We start from the raw sequence: 18,619 nt of genomic DNA, 5'->3' as shown, positions 1-18,619 counted from the left end.
GGCGAAAGACCGTCCATGTCTCAGCGTTGGTTTCACTCATTGACGGCCGCCCCGTCCAAGCACCACGTTTAAGCAGAACCGCTCAGCGTTGGTTCCACTCAGTGTCGGCCTCCCCATCCTAGCACCCCGATGGGCTCCCCGACTCCTGAGCAGAACCGCTCAAATTCCGAGGAAAATAATTCACCGACAAGAACCCCTCAGCGGCCCCTGCCGGAGAACACCTTCCCCGGAGACTCAAGGTGCTCCCTTAAGGCAAAAACCCTAAGGGAGCGAACTCAAAAACTCACACCCAGGATAACAGCAACAGCCGAATCTCAGTTTACTTCCTTGGTTCAGCATTGCTAATTGTAACCCTGGAAGTCCTGATTAGTAAGTAAAGGGTAAAATCTCAAAAAATCGGACGATCTCTAGGCCACTCCATAGTGGGCGAAAGACCGTCAATGTCTCAGCGTGGGTTCCACTCATTGACGGCCGCCCCGTCCTAGCACCCCGACGGGCTCCCCGTTTAAGCAGAACCGCTTAGCGTTGGTTCCACTCAGTGTCGGCCGCCCCATCCTAGCACCCCGACTCCTGAGCAGAACCGCTCAAATTCCGATGAAAATAATTCACCGGCAAGAACCCCTCAGCGGGCCGTGCGGGAGAACACCTTCCCCCGAGACTCAATGTGCTCCCTTAAGGCAAAAACCCTAAGGGAGCGAACTCAAAAACTCACACCCAGGATTACAGCAACAGCCGAACCTCAGTTTACTTCCTCGGTTCAGCATTGCTAATTGTTACCCTGGAAGTCCTGATTAGTAAGTAAAGGGTAAAATCTCAAAAAATCGGACGATCTCTAGGCCACTCCATAGTGGGCGAAAGACCGTCCATGTCTCAGCGTTGGTTCCACTCATTGACGGCCGCCCCGTCCAAGCACCCCGACGGGCTCCCCGTTTAAGCAGAACCGCTCAGCGTTGGCTCCACTCAATGTCGGCCTCCCCCTCCTAGCACCCCGACTCCTGAGCAGAACCGCTCAAATTCCGAGGAAAATAATTCACCGACAAGAACCCCTCAGCGGGCCCTGCCGGAGAACACCTTCCCCGGAGACTCAATGTGCTCCCTTAAGGCAAAAACCCTAAGGGAGCGAACTCAAAAACTCACACCCAGGATAACAGCAACAGCCGAACCTCAGTTTACTTCCTTGGTTCAGCATTGCTAATTGTTACCCTGGAAGTCCTGATTAGTAAGTAAAGGGTAAAATCTCAAAAAATCGGACGATCTCTAGGCCACTCCATAGTGGGCGAAAGACCGTCCATGTCTCAGCGTTGGTTCCACTTAGTGACGGCCGCCCCGTCCAAGCACCCCGACGGGCTCCCCGTCTAAGCAGAACCGCTCAGCGTTGGTTCCACTCAGTGTCGGCCGCCCCATCCTAGCACCCCGACTCCTGAGCAGAACCGCTCAAATTCCGAGGAAAATAATTCACCGACAAGAACCCCTCAGCGGGCCCTGCCGGAGAACACCTTCCCCGGAGACTCAAGGTGCTCCCTTAAGGCAAAAACCCTAAGGGAGCGAACTCAAAAACTCACACCCAGGATAACAGCAACAGCCGAACCTCAGTTTACTTCCTCGGTTCAGCATTGCTATTTGTTACCCTGGAAGTCCTAAAAAGGACTTTTCATTCATTCTCACCAAATCCTACCAATTAATTCAATTTTATGCCAAAATGATAATAATACAAAAATTATGTTAATAAATAAGAGGTGTGCTCTTATAATAAATAATGTAATTCGTAATTTCCAAAATTATAATAAAATATTTATGCAACAATTTAGAATATATAATGATTCTTTATATTTATTATAAAAATAATAATTTTTTGCACAATCTTGAACAATATAACTGATATTAGACATCATAATTATAGACATGGAAGGTGATTGTCACTTTCTATTCGTTTTCTTCATAGTTTACATTAATACGAAGGGGAAAATATGTTTTGACTGAAATACGTTATTTATTGCGTGACTTGCCTACAAATAGTACATCATTTGGTGCTATAATATGTTTCCAGATAGAAGGAAAGACAAGTAAACAAACGAAAATGTACTGCATGGTGTATTTATTTTCTTAAGTAGAGATCTTTCAACATCACCAGCGCTATGTTTCTTATATTAGAAGTCTTTCTACCGAAATGTCAGAGTAACGTTCTTCATAGAAATTTCTTTTTCGTTATTTTACCGAAAGGAAAGTCGATTTTAATCTTGCTGGGAGAGCATTGACACCCGTTTTCTTTTTTACTAAGCAGTTTGTCAAAAACACATAAAACGAGATAGAAAATTCGATTTAGTCTTTACGAACGTAAAGAGACAGAGAAGCCAAATTAATCCGATGAAAATTCAATGAATTTCATAAAGTTCTCGCGATAAGAGACTCGAAGTAAATCTTAGAAAGAGTAAGAATTACAACCATCTGTTGCAATTGGATGAACATAATTAAACTTGCAGATTTCTTGGCACTTTGCCAGATGTACTGTTATTGCTGTCATGAATGTGTGTCAATTACAGACTTTTATAACTGTATCCGTTTAGCATGGGTGATGCCAAGTTAATTTATTCCAATTCGTTATTTAATTAACTTATTAGAAATCTTCCAAATGAAAGTGCATATTCAGCAAACTGCTGTCTTTAGAATAGTCTTAAATAATAATAAAAAAAGGTTCGCTTATGTGTTTTACACTCGTGCATATATCATAAAGTGGATACTAATTTTTACTTACAATTCGCACGCATGCGTTTTGTGATCAATACTAGAATACAATCATTGTGACGTCATTAGCAGTGACGATAGATCCAATCGTGCAATTGGATTTAGAAGTTTGAGGTCATATTTTCAAAATCAGACCATTTGAAATTTGTAGTGAACAATAGTAATATCGCAACAGTAATAATATTATGGATTAATCAGCTAATATCACATTTTTAATTTGGTTCGAGTTAGCCAGCTGATTTTTATGGAGTAAACAAAGCATGCACTTTTATAAGTTGTGCTTCACTTTTTCTCATAATTGCCTTTCCTCATAATTGCCAAAGAAACAATTGTAGCAAAGTGATATAATTTAGTTAATGTAAATGATATAGTATATATCTTTGTTAATTCGAACTAATTAATTTTATAGGGAAATCTTAGAGTAAAGGTTATTTCCTCATACTATATTTGAAGCAAAGTTGCAATTTGCCACGGAATACATGCTGTGCCAGTTACGTCATAAATTGCAAAATCACGAACCTTGTAACCATTATATTCGGAGATAATATACGCTTGAATCTTCATCTCTCATTTCTTTTGTGGGGGGGGAGCACTATGAATGTGCTCCACCCCAAAACTGTCACTGATCGAACTCACTATGACAGTTCGATCAGAGCTCGCATTTTTCTGAATTACAGTTAATAGCAGTTTCTACACCGTTGTTAATTTTAATATACCGATGTCTTTTGGTAATTTAATAATTAAATCATGTATTTTGAGACTAAGAAAACTTTTGAATATTTATATCATGTTTCTGGCTAGACATGCAACTGTCCAGTTTCACGTGTAGCGTGCTGGAAACTCGGTCTCTTCAATAATAAATCTATTAATAAACACATTTGAGTAGAAAAAAATACACTTCAGTTCATTTTTTAAAGATAACATTAACAGAAAATTAACCACTTGGTTGGTTGAGTGGATAGCGTATCCCCCATGTCTTTTTTTTTAATGCACTGATCAAAATAGAAAAAAAATTAATATGCACGTATTATTATTATTATTACATGTTTGGGTGACAGCAGATTTCTATCATTGAAATGTTGCACCTCATATTGAGTACAATATGGAGTGGTCTTGCTATAGGCAGTTACATCATCGGGATTTTCCAGAATTCAAAGCAACTTTTAGGATAATAATATAATAATAAAGCACTATATTTCTAGAAAATATCACACTGTAGTAACTATCATAGAGTAATACAATAATAAGAAAAAATAATCCTAATAAAATAATTGAAAAAACTTATCCAACTAACACTACCAATATGTTGTACGAGGTTTTATAAATAAGGTTTTACAACCTTGGGTGAGAATCATATAAATATATTGCTAAACTAGTAAATATCACAAGCTTTAATAATAATGCGTAATAATAATGTATAATACACATTATTATTAAAATTTTACACAAATAAAGCAAAAAAAAAGTTAAAATGAAACTCCTAAAATAGGTACAATACATTCTCTAATTAAATGAAACAAATAAACCTAGTAGTTAGACACGTATGCTGAAAATTGTACAAAAGTACTGTATTAATCAAAATGGTACATATGCTATAACGTCCTATGCTAACGTCATCTGCCATACGTCCGCGCGGTTAGCCTACTGGCTGTGCGCTTCGCAACCATATGCCTGGAGAAGGAGTGTCCCCCACGTCACCGACGTTAGGAGCTGAAGGATCTTCCTCAGCCATAGCCACGTTAGCCGGTCTTGGGCGTGGACAGTAGGTTTTCTCCCAGTTTATCCCAGGGATTTTCATCCCGTAAAGTAGGCAAACCGGCCTTGATAACCCAACACTACGGACATAGGATACACTGGAACGTAGGGCTGACCACCTTATCCTGTGAACGGTTTAAGGTCAGATTATTAATAAACCCTCGACATCGCAAGGTAAAAGAGAGTATAAAGACGATGAGATGAGATTTGTTTATAAAATGGATGTGCTCAGCATTTTGAAATTAATATATATATATATATATATATATATATATATATATATATATATATATATATATATATATATATATATATATATATATATATATATATATATATATATATATATATATATATATATAAATCAGATAAGAAACAATAAAGTTAAACGATTTCTCAATAATATGAAAAATGTGTTAAATGGCTCTGTTTCCATTCAATGGCTTTTATTATAGTCTTAATATGGGATTAGTCTGTTAATTCGTATTTACATGTCTTGGCTACAAACTATGTGACTTCCCTTGGTCTGTGAATAATCTGAAAAACAGTGCTAGTTTCAAACACATTTTATATCTCATCTGAGTAATATGACCAAATCTGTGAAAAACAAAAGGTCAGAAAATTGTAATGAGGAATTAAAAGGAGAGTGGAATATACCTCTTGAATCATGAATTGCATAATAAATATAATGTTCATATACTGGCATTATTGCCATCCATTAGATTTTTAGGTCGGGATTATGTGATGGCATAACAATGATGAATAACAACAATGGCTTGTATACCAAAATACGAGTCATGTCTTTAGCTGTATTCCATAAGTCCTAAATATGTTCTTTAAACTCACTTTGTTCGGCAATGAGGCGTGATAATTAAACTTCTTTGTGAAACATTTGATTCAAACGGTAAGCAACTCCCAAATCACAAATCAAAAGCGTTTATGTTTATGAATGAACTAAAGACAATTATCATATATTAATTTTACCGACAATTTACAATTATGCGTTAAGTATGGGGCATGGCAACAATATATTTGAGACATATTGTTGCATAACAATATACCTATTACATTTCACATCCTACATTATTGAGCATATTGCACTGCTTCATAGGCGTAACTAATTCAATTACAATAATAAAAAATTGACCTAATTACCTAATGGTAATAATACAAATTCCTCATATATTGCTTAACTAAATACTGCAATTGATACATATAATGCACCACTAGCGACTATATATTAATATTACGATGATGAGTAAACGAGGTTTCAATTTTCATTATTAAGCACAGATCGAGTCCTTATCTTCGTATTTCTGGTCAACATTAGATAAGGTTACTAATGGCTCATACAATGTTACCTACACTAGTTATGAAACCTCATTCAGTGACGTAATTATAATTTAAACTACTCCTAAATGTCCAAATATTATGTCCGGTTGACTGATTTCTGTAAATTCCATCGCTCTCTACGCAAACGGGCGCTATATACAGGGATAATTATTACATGTGCTCTACTAATCCGATGACAGCTGAACAAATCTACCTCCTATGCGTGCGCCTTTTGACTCTGCAACAATGAAAGAGCAGCTTCATTGTTTCTCCTAGTGTTGTAAACAATCGAGCTGATTTCCACTATAAGTGGCTTTGTTACAATCCAGATAATTATCATTGTCATTTATAGACGGCAAATGTGCATATTCACGTGACCCTTGCAAAGGATCAACAATTTTGTAAAGATATGCGATCTGTGATCTAAATAAGGGAAATAATTTAACTAGATGGTTTTTCGACTAATCACTGGCATGCACATTCAATGTTTATTCAAATGTTGGCTCTTCAAATTATGTCTTGTACATTAGTTCAATCTAGAACTGAGTTTAAACATCTAAAATAACTCGAGGGGTTGCACACTTACCTCTTCTCTTTTTAATGTTCCCGAACACGGGATTGGTCTCCATTGTCGTTTGTGATGGTGATCGCCAATAAGTGTATGGATAACTCCACTACTATCCACCATTCGTATGTTTGATCCATCGGCAAAGTACAAAGTATTGTCGACTGCCACAGCCATTCCTATACCAACATAATAAAAAAAAATATAGTTATTTATTACTAAACAAATACTAGAATTGTAAATAATTTTAAGCATTTACTCAAAGATGTTTAGAACATTAATATAACAAGGAGAGATTTTCTAGAAAGTGTATAGGTGACGCTGCAGTAGTTTTGTGTAAAGTGCTATTGCACATTGAACTAAAACCTCGAGAATCTTTTCAAATAGTAAACGTAGCTTAGTTTTAATACAAATCCTCACTCATATATTTGCATATACAATTTAGTTACTTATAGTTACACTGTAGAAAGCCGAAAGATATCTATTAAAAATTATAACTATTTGAATATTTATATTCGGCAATCATTTTTCATTTCAATTTTTTTTTCTGTTTTTCCAAAACTATTTCCCCATTTGTTATCGATTAAGAATAGGTATAGATTTTCTACAGCTTCTATCACTTTTTTTTATTATTTTCCCATAAGAGCTGAAACCAGTATCGATACAAACCTATACCTTTTCGAGCCACACTGACTTCAAACGTAGAAGAATTGAAATTCCATTACAGTATCGTTGAAAAGTCCCGCAGATGGAGTTCCAGTAATCCTCCTTCCTCTTTTCTTCCTTCCTGTATTACCAGTTTTCTACCGTCTCTATATTTTGAATATTTACCTGCAGAATTGCCAAGGAAGGTTTCCCATCTCCACCTCAGTTCACCGTCTAATTTAACTGCAATACATCACTGAACACGGAACGGTTTGGAAGGCGATACGACTTTACGGAACCAAATCCTGCACGCAACTTTCAAGTATTTTCTATTCGTAAATTGCTAAGAGAAGGTGGAACTGGATACGGAGTTTTGTGACGAATTTCCTGAGGACAGAATTAAATTCCAGCTACAGAACACCTAAATTCCAATAGAAACTATTCTGGACAGTTATGTTGCTAGTTTTAATGTAACTTGAACATAAGTAATGCGTGCATATACTGAGTCTGCAAAATATGCAGAAACGTTTCAAATATGCGAATGTGTTGTGGTCCTTTATAGTAGGGAAGGATAAAACTTTTCTTGATCATTAATGCTTTCAAATTCGGATACTTTAGAGTTTACTTATAAGCAAACTCTAAAATAGGAATAAAAATTTACTTTAAAGAAAGAATTCATTTTGCTATAGTCATTATAAGGACTGGCTTAAAGGGGTGCAGCAAGAATGCTTTTCATCTTCCCCGTTATCTGTAGAGGACAGTGTGGGGATAAGGTGTTACTGAGCTATTATTAAAACGCTGATCATGGAAGGAGGGTAACAGCAATAGCCGAGCCTGAGTTAGAACTTCATTAGCTACAGCATTGAATTCATTTTGCGATATTCCCAATCAATTGGAATACTTGTTTTATCTAAAAAATAAAGTGATGTATCAATATATTCTAATCAAAGTCTGAAATATTCCAATAATAATAAGAATTTTTAAGTAATTAGTAGCATATTATACTAAACAAATATTTTCTTCTTTTTTATTTATTTTTTAAAATATCCAAATAATGGTTTAACCTTTTTTTTTTTTTTTACAAATAGAAGCTTCATTATAACGCGAATATAAGAATATTTCAGATCACCAAATGATATTTCACATCTCTAATCAGTTCGTAACCGAATAACATTAATAATATATTTCTGGGATGCAGATCACTTTGTAAACATTCATCCGAGATATAAAAAGTACAGTGTAACACCATAATATTTGCCAAATCCACTCAAAATTAATTTACTGCCCAATATCTTTCCCAGGGATAGTTTAAAAGCATTCTGTAACGTGGAATCGAGAGACTATTTTCTTTCTATTTATTTTCTGTCTAGGGAAGACGATAAATTAAAGATCTAAAAGGTAAGAGAACAACCGTCTTTGCTTTATTTATTCATGGTTATACTTAATATTAAATATCGATCTCACAAGGAATAAAGAATGGAGTCAGTTACAAATGAGAAGCAGAATCAGTGCGAAACATTCCTCTGAAAGGGATTGAATGATGGCTCATTCAACTCTATTTCCGATTCCTTATGGCAAATGGAAATGCGCAAAGGGATTTTTAAATTCCCATCTCCTTTCTAATTCTTTCATCAGACCGATTCATACTTCTTAGCATTATTATTAATTAGCCTAATGGGTAATTTTAATTAATAATTGTGTTCGATTCATCGCATTTAATTAATGGTGCTGCTATGCCATCCAGTAAGGCAGAAATTGGAAAGACAGAATGTCTCTGTTTTAGGAGAATCCTAGTGGATTAAGCGACAGCTGAAATCATTCCACTGGAATCATTTCATTAATCGTGATTTAACAATTTTATTAACAACATTCGCTTGACGTACGCACCGGGAGAAAGGAAACATATTGCTCAATCAAATTATATTAGGAAACGTACCAATCAAAGGCACTGACCTAAACGGTTCCAGACAGATAATAAGGGTAAATCATAATTATGATTTTAGGATAATCATAAATCATTATCAAGAGCTATGATTATGTGATATATGCGTATAATCATAAATCTTTTGATCTGATATTCACAATTATTCCGCATATTTATCATTCATAAAAAAGGTATCTCGTATGGCAGAAATATTAAAATTAACAAGCCTTCAGAATTCTGCATTTAAAATTCTTAACAATATAAATTTCTTCATTACCTTTCGGGTATGCTATTCTTGCTTCCAGAGCTGGTTTACCATCCCCACAATTATCTTTATCTCTTGGCAGACATCTTTCACCACTACCAACTACCACATCAAAATTCGAGTCAGGATCCTCTACTTTATCCAAGGAATGAATCCTTAGGATCTGATGACGTTCAGGATCGGAAATGTACAGATGACCGTCAGTAGGACTTAGAGTAATGTGGTACTGGGTAGCCATCTCAGTGGTTCTGGAACATACAAACGTCACTATAGATGTAAAACATGGACCAAATATTTATTGTATCAATAAGAGAGAATAGTATTCTATAAAAAAAATGGTGTATAAATTTTATGTGTGACATAATGCAGCATATAGCTCTATACGTTTGCTTTCTGGATTAAATATTTTACATGTTAGAATGAATTTCTGGTTGAACGAATGATGCAATAGTGCTCAGACAATAAAGAGTGAAACAACATCGTAACACTTTTATCAGCATTGATATTGTACTAAACACGTATTCTTTTGTTCCAAAGAGAGATCCTTCACCTCTAAACAAACTCGAAAAGACTTTGTTTTGGAACAGCATTTGTTTCCTCGTACAGCATTCTTTTTAATTGGAAGAACTCTTTCAGATGAAACTTGAGCTTTGACAAAAGGAAAGACTGGAAACATTTCTAAGAAAGCTACAAACGGTTATCTTTCTAGTCTCCTGTAAGGATTTTCAGATAAGAAATTTTGCTGACTCTTGCTCTTCAGATAAAAATCATCGACAGGAGTTGTATTTAATGATGGGTTATCTGCTTCTTTTGTGATAACAAACTGTTTGTTCGATCCATTTTCTTTAAATTTACTTACTATGCCCTCTCTGTCATCTTTAATCTCTTCGTTAGTCATCTTGAAACTTTTACGATACCTTGAAATCAGAGAAACACTATTGATTAAACAAACATCCGTGGACTTGTTCATATACAGTGCACACTCAAAACAAGTAGACAGATGGAATGCTAAAATATGACAGAATCATTGGCGAGGGGTTAACAAGTAAGCAATATAAGTGTAAGCTTTTTGAATGAAATACTTCATAGAGAATTATTAAAATAAATAGAACACTGGTGTGCATTTTCATATTAATGCGAGACAATAAGCGTTTCTATTAATAAAGAAAAAAAATCTAAAACACGATAACTATTTTTAAACTGTCATTTTAGAATAGATTTGTGTTCATTCCTTGGGTAAACTCAAAGCATCATCATCTTAACCACCATCATTTAACCAAACAGGAAAAAAAAAAGATTTTAATGATGACATCAGATCCGAACTGTGAAAAGGATGGAATAAGGCCATTCGCTTTAGCGTAGAGATGCCAATATCAGCAAGATGCATGGTCTGGAGTGTGATGGTCGAGATTAATGATCGCCGCATAGAGTCAACATGGGATGATTAATATACGTTGGTATTAACATCACACCAGAGTTCCGTCATTCAACCTATTCTTGTAAGAAGCCAATGCATTCCACCGTAATATATATTGCTGTTAGCGACAGAGTCGAAAACCTAGGAATGTTCATTAGGTCACATACACTATTTTCCAAGTGCAGACAATCGAGTCCTGTTGGCGGCTCTAGACAAGAGTAATGTTAACGTAACTATCGGTCATTTAACAGGCGGAGACAGCGCAAAATACAGCCACCGGATAGCACATAAATCAATAGAAATGAATATTACAAAATATTACAAATAATACTAGAAAATAACAATTTATTACCTCCCAAATAAAGTACATGCATGTAATGTAAAATTTTGGCAACACTGCTAAATTTTAAGTGATTCAGCACAGTTATAATTAATTAATATAATAATTAGCGTAATTCATGCAATTGATATAAATATATAATGTGTGTATTAATGTTACTTACAATATTCAGTTAGTAAATAATTATACAGTTAATAAATAATCATAGTATTAATTAACAGTTATAATTATTATTATGACCGTTTATTAATACATGTTGCAGTTAATCGAAAATAATATTATAACTAACAAATAGCATTACAAATAAATACTATTAACATAATATTAGCAGAAGAATAGTCTCTAACATAATCTCATTGTCAGGCTTTCATTTTCAAGAGGAATACAATCCAAGTATTATTCTATAAAGTGAGCAACAGCACGAATTAAAAACCTCATCATGAATAATGCTTCTCTGCATGGCCGCAGATATTCTGAAACGTATTGCAGTGAAGCACTCTTCTAAGGGATGTAGTGGTCTTGAGATAATAGAAACATAAAATAGCAATGCAAGGTTAAATTAAGCATTGTTAATTTAAGTACGTCGTAAGACAGAAATACGTTGTTAAACTAGCATATTTTAACAATATTTAAAGGAGAAAATGACCACACAAGATGTCACACTTTGTAAATAGATCCATAAAAACTTAAAACTAAAACTAAAATAACATAATTGATGATGTGTTAGATACGCGTGTTCTGGCGTGTTTAATTTGCACAACTGCATAATTAGGAGCCACACACACACACACACACACACACACACACACACACACAAACGAAGTTACCAAAATTATTACACCACATATTACGCTTTTATCATAAAGCACTTAGGGTACATTAGAGCTGCGTTGTTCTCCTTTTGTTTAGGGGATAATGAGGGAAGAATTTTTAAAGGAGCCGTGTTAATTACAGAAATGAAGGCAAAAATAACTCTTACGTTTCAGAAAATTTCCATGTAGTTAGATAAAAGACGCCTTTGGATATTCCAGCTGTGATGTAATTATAAATTCCGGTCCTCCCTTTAGCGTCAACTCTCATCACGTGCGATTAAACTGCCTTTTCCCATGGAACAATGTTCATGGGTGACATTTCTTTTCTCTAAGTCCTCACGAAGCCATTTTGGGAACCTAAGGAAACGTCAATCCGAGAGATGCTCTTTCGGCTTGTGTGCACGACTCCCATTAACGTTAATATGCACAGACAACACGATAGCGTTTTAGCACATTTAACTGGAGGACAATGATTATTGTTCTGAATAGAAAATTAATGCGAATTTCCATTCTTCTGAATTAAAGGTATTCATAAAATAAAGCGACGCCGTTTCATGCATCTCTTTTAGAACACTTCGCTGAAAATGGCTTGAATTAAAGTGTGCAGGCGAGTTTATTTGTAAAATAACTAATGTCCTTTATAATGGCTTCTTCATTCTGACACGTTTTATTTTAGTTCTTCATTCAGTTAAATTTTGTTTTAGTTCTTAATAGAGAAAGAAATTTTATTCTGGTTCATCATTGACAATTTTAGTAATTAAGATACGCCGGTTTTTTTTTTTTTTTTTACTTCTTTGTAAACTAGCCTTTATACATATGTAGCCTAATCTATTAAATTTGTCCAAACATTGTGTACTGTACAATGCCGCAAAAGCTATTTATTCTTTCTGTATCTGAAACAGGCTTCTCTACGAAGCTTCCGTGTTTTGTACTAGACGTATAATTTACTTTCACAATAAAATAAACAAGTCAATAGCTTTGAGTATTCGCCTAGAAATATCAATCATCTTATTGTTACGAATAAATCCTTCATGAATTAAAGACTTTAATGGGAAAATAATGACTACGAAATCGTCTAGCAGAAACTTCGGGAATAAAATGAAAGTAGATCAAATCCTTTCTGTATTTTTCAGAAAAGCACAACTAAACATTACAAGTAGCAGCAATTCATCTCGAGAGAGCACAAAAATCATACTTAATGAATGAACTAAAATAGATACAATAAATTTTTCTAGAAATTGTCATTATATTATATTAAAGAGAAACCTGTAATACGAATTCCTAGCTCTGTCTGTTATATCTTTCCAATAAATACAAGTTCGACGGGTATAAAGCCGTTCTAATAGCTGTGGTCGGAAATTAGAGTGATTACTTGAATTGCTTGTAATTATACTCAACTTCGATCGGCCATTTTATTGTATAATAAGTCTCGATATGAAATCTTCTGTTTCACTGAGAAATAATTCTAATTTTAACTCCCTTTTTAAACATAACTTATTACCTCATCCTAAATACGGTGTACACTTGGCCGCTAGGTGTCACTCGTCTAACCAGGTTGAAATCTCCAACGTAGATACTACCATCAGGTCCGCTTGTTAACGCCACAGGAGCCAGTAGCTTGCTGTCTCTTGCCATGCCATTGCATTCTGGACATAACAGAGGGCGCTGCTGGCCTGTTCCCATTAAAACGGAAATCACTCTTGGTTGTTGCTGGAAATAAACTGTTGTTCCATCTCCCTTTTGTAACACTCCTGCGAAGAGGAAAATAAATAAAAACGTTTATTTATTTTATTAAAATGTTTTTAAGTGACACATATTTCTATCTAGGTTGGTACTTATTACGTCTAAAATTAATCCGATAAGTTCTTGAAGATAACCAACCTTCATGGAAGTTATATCTATGATGAATATCCAGATTCCAACCTCCTAATTCCGATGTATCCATGTCATATCCTTTCAGAGTAGTTGAGTAAGCTATCCAGATGGTTCGCTTGCACTCAACATAATCATATCCTACAAAAACTAAAGATTGAAGATTATTAAATAATTGCACCTAATATTTTATTGTTTGCATTTTCATAAAATAAGTGATTGATTTGTTATTTTAAGACAAGTTATCTTAAAATAATTTAAGGTAACATTATTCATTATTCACAAATAAAAGCCTACATTATTTACAAATAAAAATGAAACAGAAAATATCGATGCTATTTTAATAAATAATTAATTAATAGGTAATTGCTTATTATCGAATTTCACACTTGGAATAGCAGAGATCCTCTGTACTTATTTAGGACGAAATATTCTCGCAATTAACCAAAAGAATACACAATAAATAGTTATGAAATGTTTTAAATTTTAAAACTTTTTTTATTAACATTAGTTTGACAAAACATCGTTGTCAGCTTTTGATGGTCAATATATTTTTTTTTCATTTATATAAGTAATTATAATTATCGGGGTGTATACGTTATTTATGGGATAACTTATTATTTTTTATTGATTTATCATCAATAAAAAATAATAAGAATTTATTTTTTTTTATTACATAATTATTTCAATATTTCATCTAATTTAATTCACATCCGCAAGTTAAAGTACCTTAAAGCTGTATTTTGTGTTTTTAATAAAAAAAAAAGGTAAAATGAATTTTTATTATAAATGTAAAAATGAAACCGACTACAATTAAAAACCGAAATTGTTACTGAATGATATAAGTAATATACTCTTACAAACGCGGCTAATGATTTGTGTTTTTAATTAATAAATTTATTATAAGTAAAATTAAAATATTAATAAAATTAAATAGATATAAAATTATTATGTAATAAAAGTAAAAAATAAATTCTTTTTGAATAATATCATTTGCTAAAGCATTTTGTTTCTAAAACACCACTTATTTTAAATTTTAAATATGACCTATTTATAAGTAGTAAGTGGGTATTGAGCTATATCTCTCGAATTTCCACTTCCAGGGTAACAAATGGCAATGCTGCAGCCAATGAAGTTTTAACTGAGGCTCGGCTATTGACGCTACCCAGCCATGATTAGAGCCGCTTAGCTCAATAACACTCCATCCACACAGATTCACTTCATTCAGATGACGGGATAAAGAGTCAAGGACTCAGTCCATCGCCCAGTTCTTATAAGAACTATAAGAACTATTGAGCTATATGAACATATAGCAGGTGTTGTCAAATCAACTGCATTGGAAATGCTTCAAAATTTAACAAGCAAATTCATCCTATATGTGACTATATTTACTGAGTCACGAACAATTGTATTGATAATCGGTGTATGTATAAAAGCAATTCAAATATAATGTACAACCGCCTGGAAGAAGATTGTTGGCATTGAGAAAACATAATTGAACACACTTTAACTACTTGGTTCATCAAGTGGATGGCATCTCCCGTTTCCAACTTAATAGCCTATGGCAGTGTTTCACATATCCGTGTATCTCTTCTTAAATTTTCATTATTACCAAGTACTCCTTATCAAAATAATAATAAATAAAAAAATAAAAAAGTATATTTTATTGTAAATGTCTATTGTATTTGAATTAGCAGTACATGTAAACAAAAAAGATTTATTTTTAATAGAACAAAATTTACAAAGATACTATGAATTTTTACTTAATTTAAATACTTTATCATCAATGAAAGGAGCGGAATTGCTTACGTCGGATAAAATTTCAGCAGACGTTGGCTCTATAGTTGTTAATTTCAATCTCAGATGTGATACGACATCTATGATGCGTTTCCTCTTCTTCGTCTTAATATCTACAAGGACGAAAATCCAACTTCGCACAGATATGAACTTGGAAATGAAACATTGAACCTTAAAGCTTTTTTATCTGTTAATTCAGGAAATTCATTCTGTATTTGTAGCTAAAATGATAATAACGTATTCTCGTTATATCTATTTTTAGGAAACCATCAGAAGCTGGTTCTAAAAGTTGTTCTTCTTTTATTGGCGACAGACCCTTCGGCATAAATTTGTTGATATTGAAAGGGTATCTTATGCACTCAGTATTAATGTCCAATTCGAGGAAATACTTTTCTAGATTCATTTGTAAACTTTGTAAATGCTGCGTGATAGTAATTTTCATATCATCGTCAATTTGTTAATTTGAACTTGTTAGCAATTCATGAAGAGATGAAAAACGCGTCAAATTTTCCATTACCAACCCGCTTTTGTTATAACTTCATCTTTGCCAATGTGGCGTTCACTTTATCTTGAACATGAAATATATAAATTTCCTTGTCTTGTTAAGACAAATTGAGATTATTTAATACAGTAAATATATCTGCCAGGTATGCTAATTGACTGAGCCATTTCCAATTATGTAAATGATTTTAAATTCAAAATTTTCATTAACAAAAACTTGTAGTTCATTCCGAAGTTTAAATAAACGAATAAGGACTTTTCCACGAGAAAGCCAACGAACATCGATATGGAAAAGCAGTGGTATATAGTTGGAAGAAAAGTCGCAAAGTTGAAAGAAAAGTCTGGCATTTAGAGGAAGGGCTTTGGTATCATTTTTGATTTTTACAGCTTCATCCAGAACGTTTCTTAGGTCTGTAGCCAAAGCCTTCCTATGTATGCAGCAGTGTGTCAATTTTGCATCTGGTGAAACAACTTGAATCCTTGAAACAAGCCCTTTTTTAGATCCGACCAGGATTTCGCTCCTTCCGTGCTTATTCCAACACAACTTTTCCAAACAAGCTTGTTTTGATGCATAAATGTATTTATATTGTTGCATATTTCTTCTCCTGTTGTATGTTCTGGCAAGGGTTGGCAAAATAAAGGTTTTCATGAAGTTCTTGATTTTTTCGTACCTAACGAATACTAAATTTGCAAACTTTGTAATGTCAGTGGATTCACTGACCTGCAACGCATAATAACGACTCTTACGTATATCGGATAACAATGTTTGCTTTATATTTTCAGCCATTTCAGTGATTCTTCGATGAGCAGTACAATTTGAAAGGCAAATCCGATCAAAAGACCTTTTTGCATTAACTCCGATCATAATTTCTGCTATTATTTTTGCTGCAGGCATGACCAAAGTTTCACCAATTGTTTCCACTTTTTGCTATTAATAATAACACACGATATGAAGCTTCTAAAGCCTTCTTAGTTTCACCTCCTGACACGATCTGCATCGTTTTTTGAGATTAATTTAATGTTTTTAGTTTATTTTGAAAATTTTCTGCATGTTGGTTGGTCGTTGTATTCAAGTAATTTATATCGTACTTAAGAAGATTTTTCATCTTTATCCTAGTTAGTACTTTAAAGATGTCAGACGACACATCCTTATCAATTTCATTTGATCCAGATACAATATCAACGTTGATATTGTTGATATCATCTTTTCTTGTTGCTTACAGCTACTTGTATCTGCTATATTGCTCTCTTTTGTGAGTTTTATAAATCCAATCTTTAACCATACTTAAGAATTTGAAAGCTAAAAATTATAATATTTATTATAGGTGTTATAACGTCCGTATATTATTAAAGCAATTGTATCATTTAAAAGTAGTACAAACATATTAATCGTTATTTTAATTAATAACAAATTTGTAATATGATCAAATAATGAAGCATTGATTAATATCTACTTAACCATCTCAATTTCATCTACTAATGATTCATATAATTATTTTTATTAATCGCTAACGTACGTTCTTCGCGTTGTTGCAAACTCGCAACTTACGTTCATATACGAAGCTGAACGAAGATTCAGTTTCGCATATAAACGCCGCGAATTTCCAACCTATTTAAACGAAGCAGTTTCACAATTTGAGTAGGAGAATTCATACAGAATATATAATTTATTGAGAAATATATACGTTTAAAATAATTCTTTTTTTTTCTTAATAATGATTCCATGCGTTAATGATGCATAGCCGAAAATTGCCAAGTACCCTCTGAAGACCTTTTACGTACTCCCCTGGAGGGGGGGTTCGCATACCACTTTGAGAAACACTGTACTATGGATTGGCATTGCATTTTGCACAGGTGTTTGGGAAAGTCTAGAACAGTACATCATATTCATCGCTCAGTGTGTGACCACAATCCTACTTATTAGAGGTATGACGTAGGATAAACAAGTTCCATGTTCGGTCATTTCTAAAGGTGAGTTTATAAATTCTTTAAACCTTAGCTCACCACGATTATTATACAAGATCGGTAGCCTTTCGTGGGTGGATATATTTTTAGTGGATGGTTATTATTTTAATAAAAAAAAGAAGTATTATCATTTGTTTCTGAGAAATAAATCCTATTAATAGTCACATCATTTTTTTTCTATTACTCCCTCATATTTGTTACAGAAATTGCTCAACGGTGGAATTTCATAGTATCTGAATAAGACTTTTCCGATGTACTGAAAGTCACATCACACACGGTTAAGGAAGGCGGAGGAGAACGAAGTCATTGACTATACACAGTGAAACTTCCGGTATCCTGACGATGCTAAATATATTCATCTCTTTCAGTAACGATGTTTACTTAAATAAAGGTTAGCAGAAAACCCAAGAGTTCTTTATTCTCTAACACAATCTACCGTTGCCTCCGCAGAGTCCACATTGTATCTCTGTGCATGTTGTTTGGAACGACATCTCCGACCCAGTGTATAATAAAAGCTCAAAGGTCTCTTGAAAACACAATTTTTCGAAAGCCAACGCTACCACACACACACACACACACACACACACACACACTGTAATGACGATGTCGCTGCTGTACTTGTGTTAGCGTAGGATGTACGCGCAGTCAGTCGCTCTATTCCTTTACAATACCTTTCCCTAATTGTTT

At 34.0% G+C, this 18,619-nt stretch overlaps 1 protein-coding gene across 1 annotated transcript in view; it reads right to left on the bottom strand.

The window, feature by feature from the left end:
* Positions 1–18,619, bottom strand: part of LOC150106628 (teneurin-m-like) — a 281,208-nt gene that overhangs the window by 22,010 nt on the left and 240,579 nt on the right. The window contains exons 19-22 of the mRNA XM_090392589.1: positions 13,679–13,819; positions 13,299–13,548; positions 9,241–9,476; positions 6,416–6,573 (exon numbers count right to left, since the gene is read on the bottom strand). Of these exons, the coding sequence (XP_090248715.1) occupies positions 6,416–6,573; positions 9,241–9,476; positions 13,299–13,548; positions 13,679–13,819 (785 nt within the window). The remainder of the gene's footprint in view (positions 1–6,415; positions 6,574–9,240; positions 9,477–13,298; positions 13,549–13,678; positions 13,820–18,619) is intronic.

The sequence above is a fragment of the Typopeltis vanoorti genome, chromosome 5 (genome assembly GCF_054136105.1).
Source record: "Typopeltis vanoorti isolate ZY-2024b chromosome 5, IOZ_Tvanoo_1.0, whole genome shotgun sequence".
NCBI classification, from domain to species: domain Eukaryota; kingdom Metazoa; phylum Arthropoda; class Arachnida; order Uropygi; family Thelyphonidae; genus Typopeltis; species Typopeltis vanoorti.
This window is presented reverse-complemented; position numbering and strand designations above follow the sequence as displayed.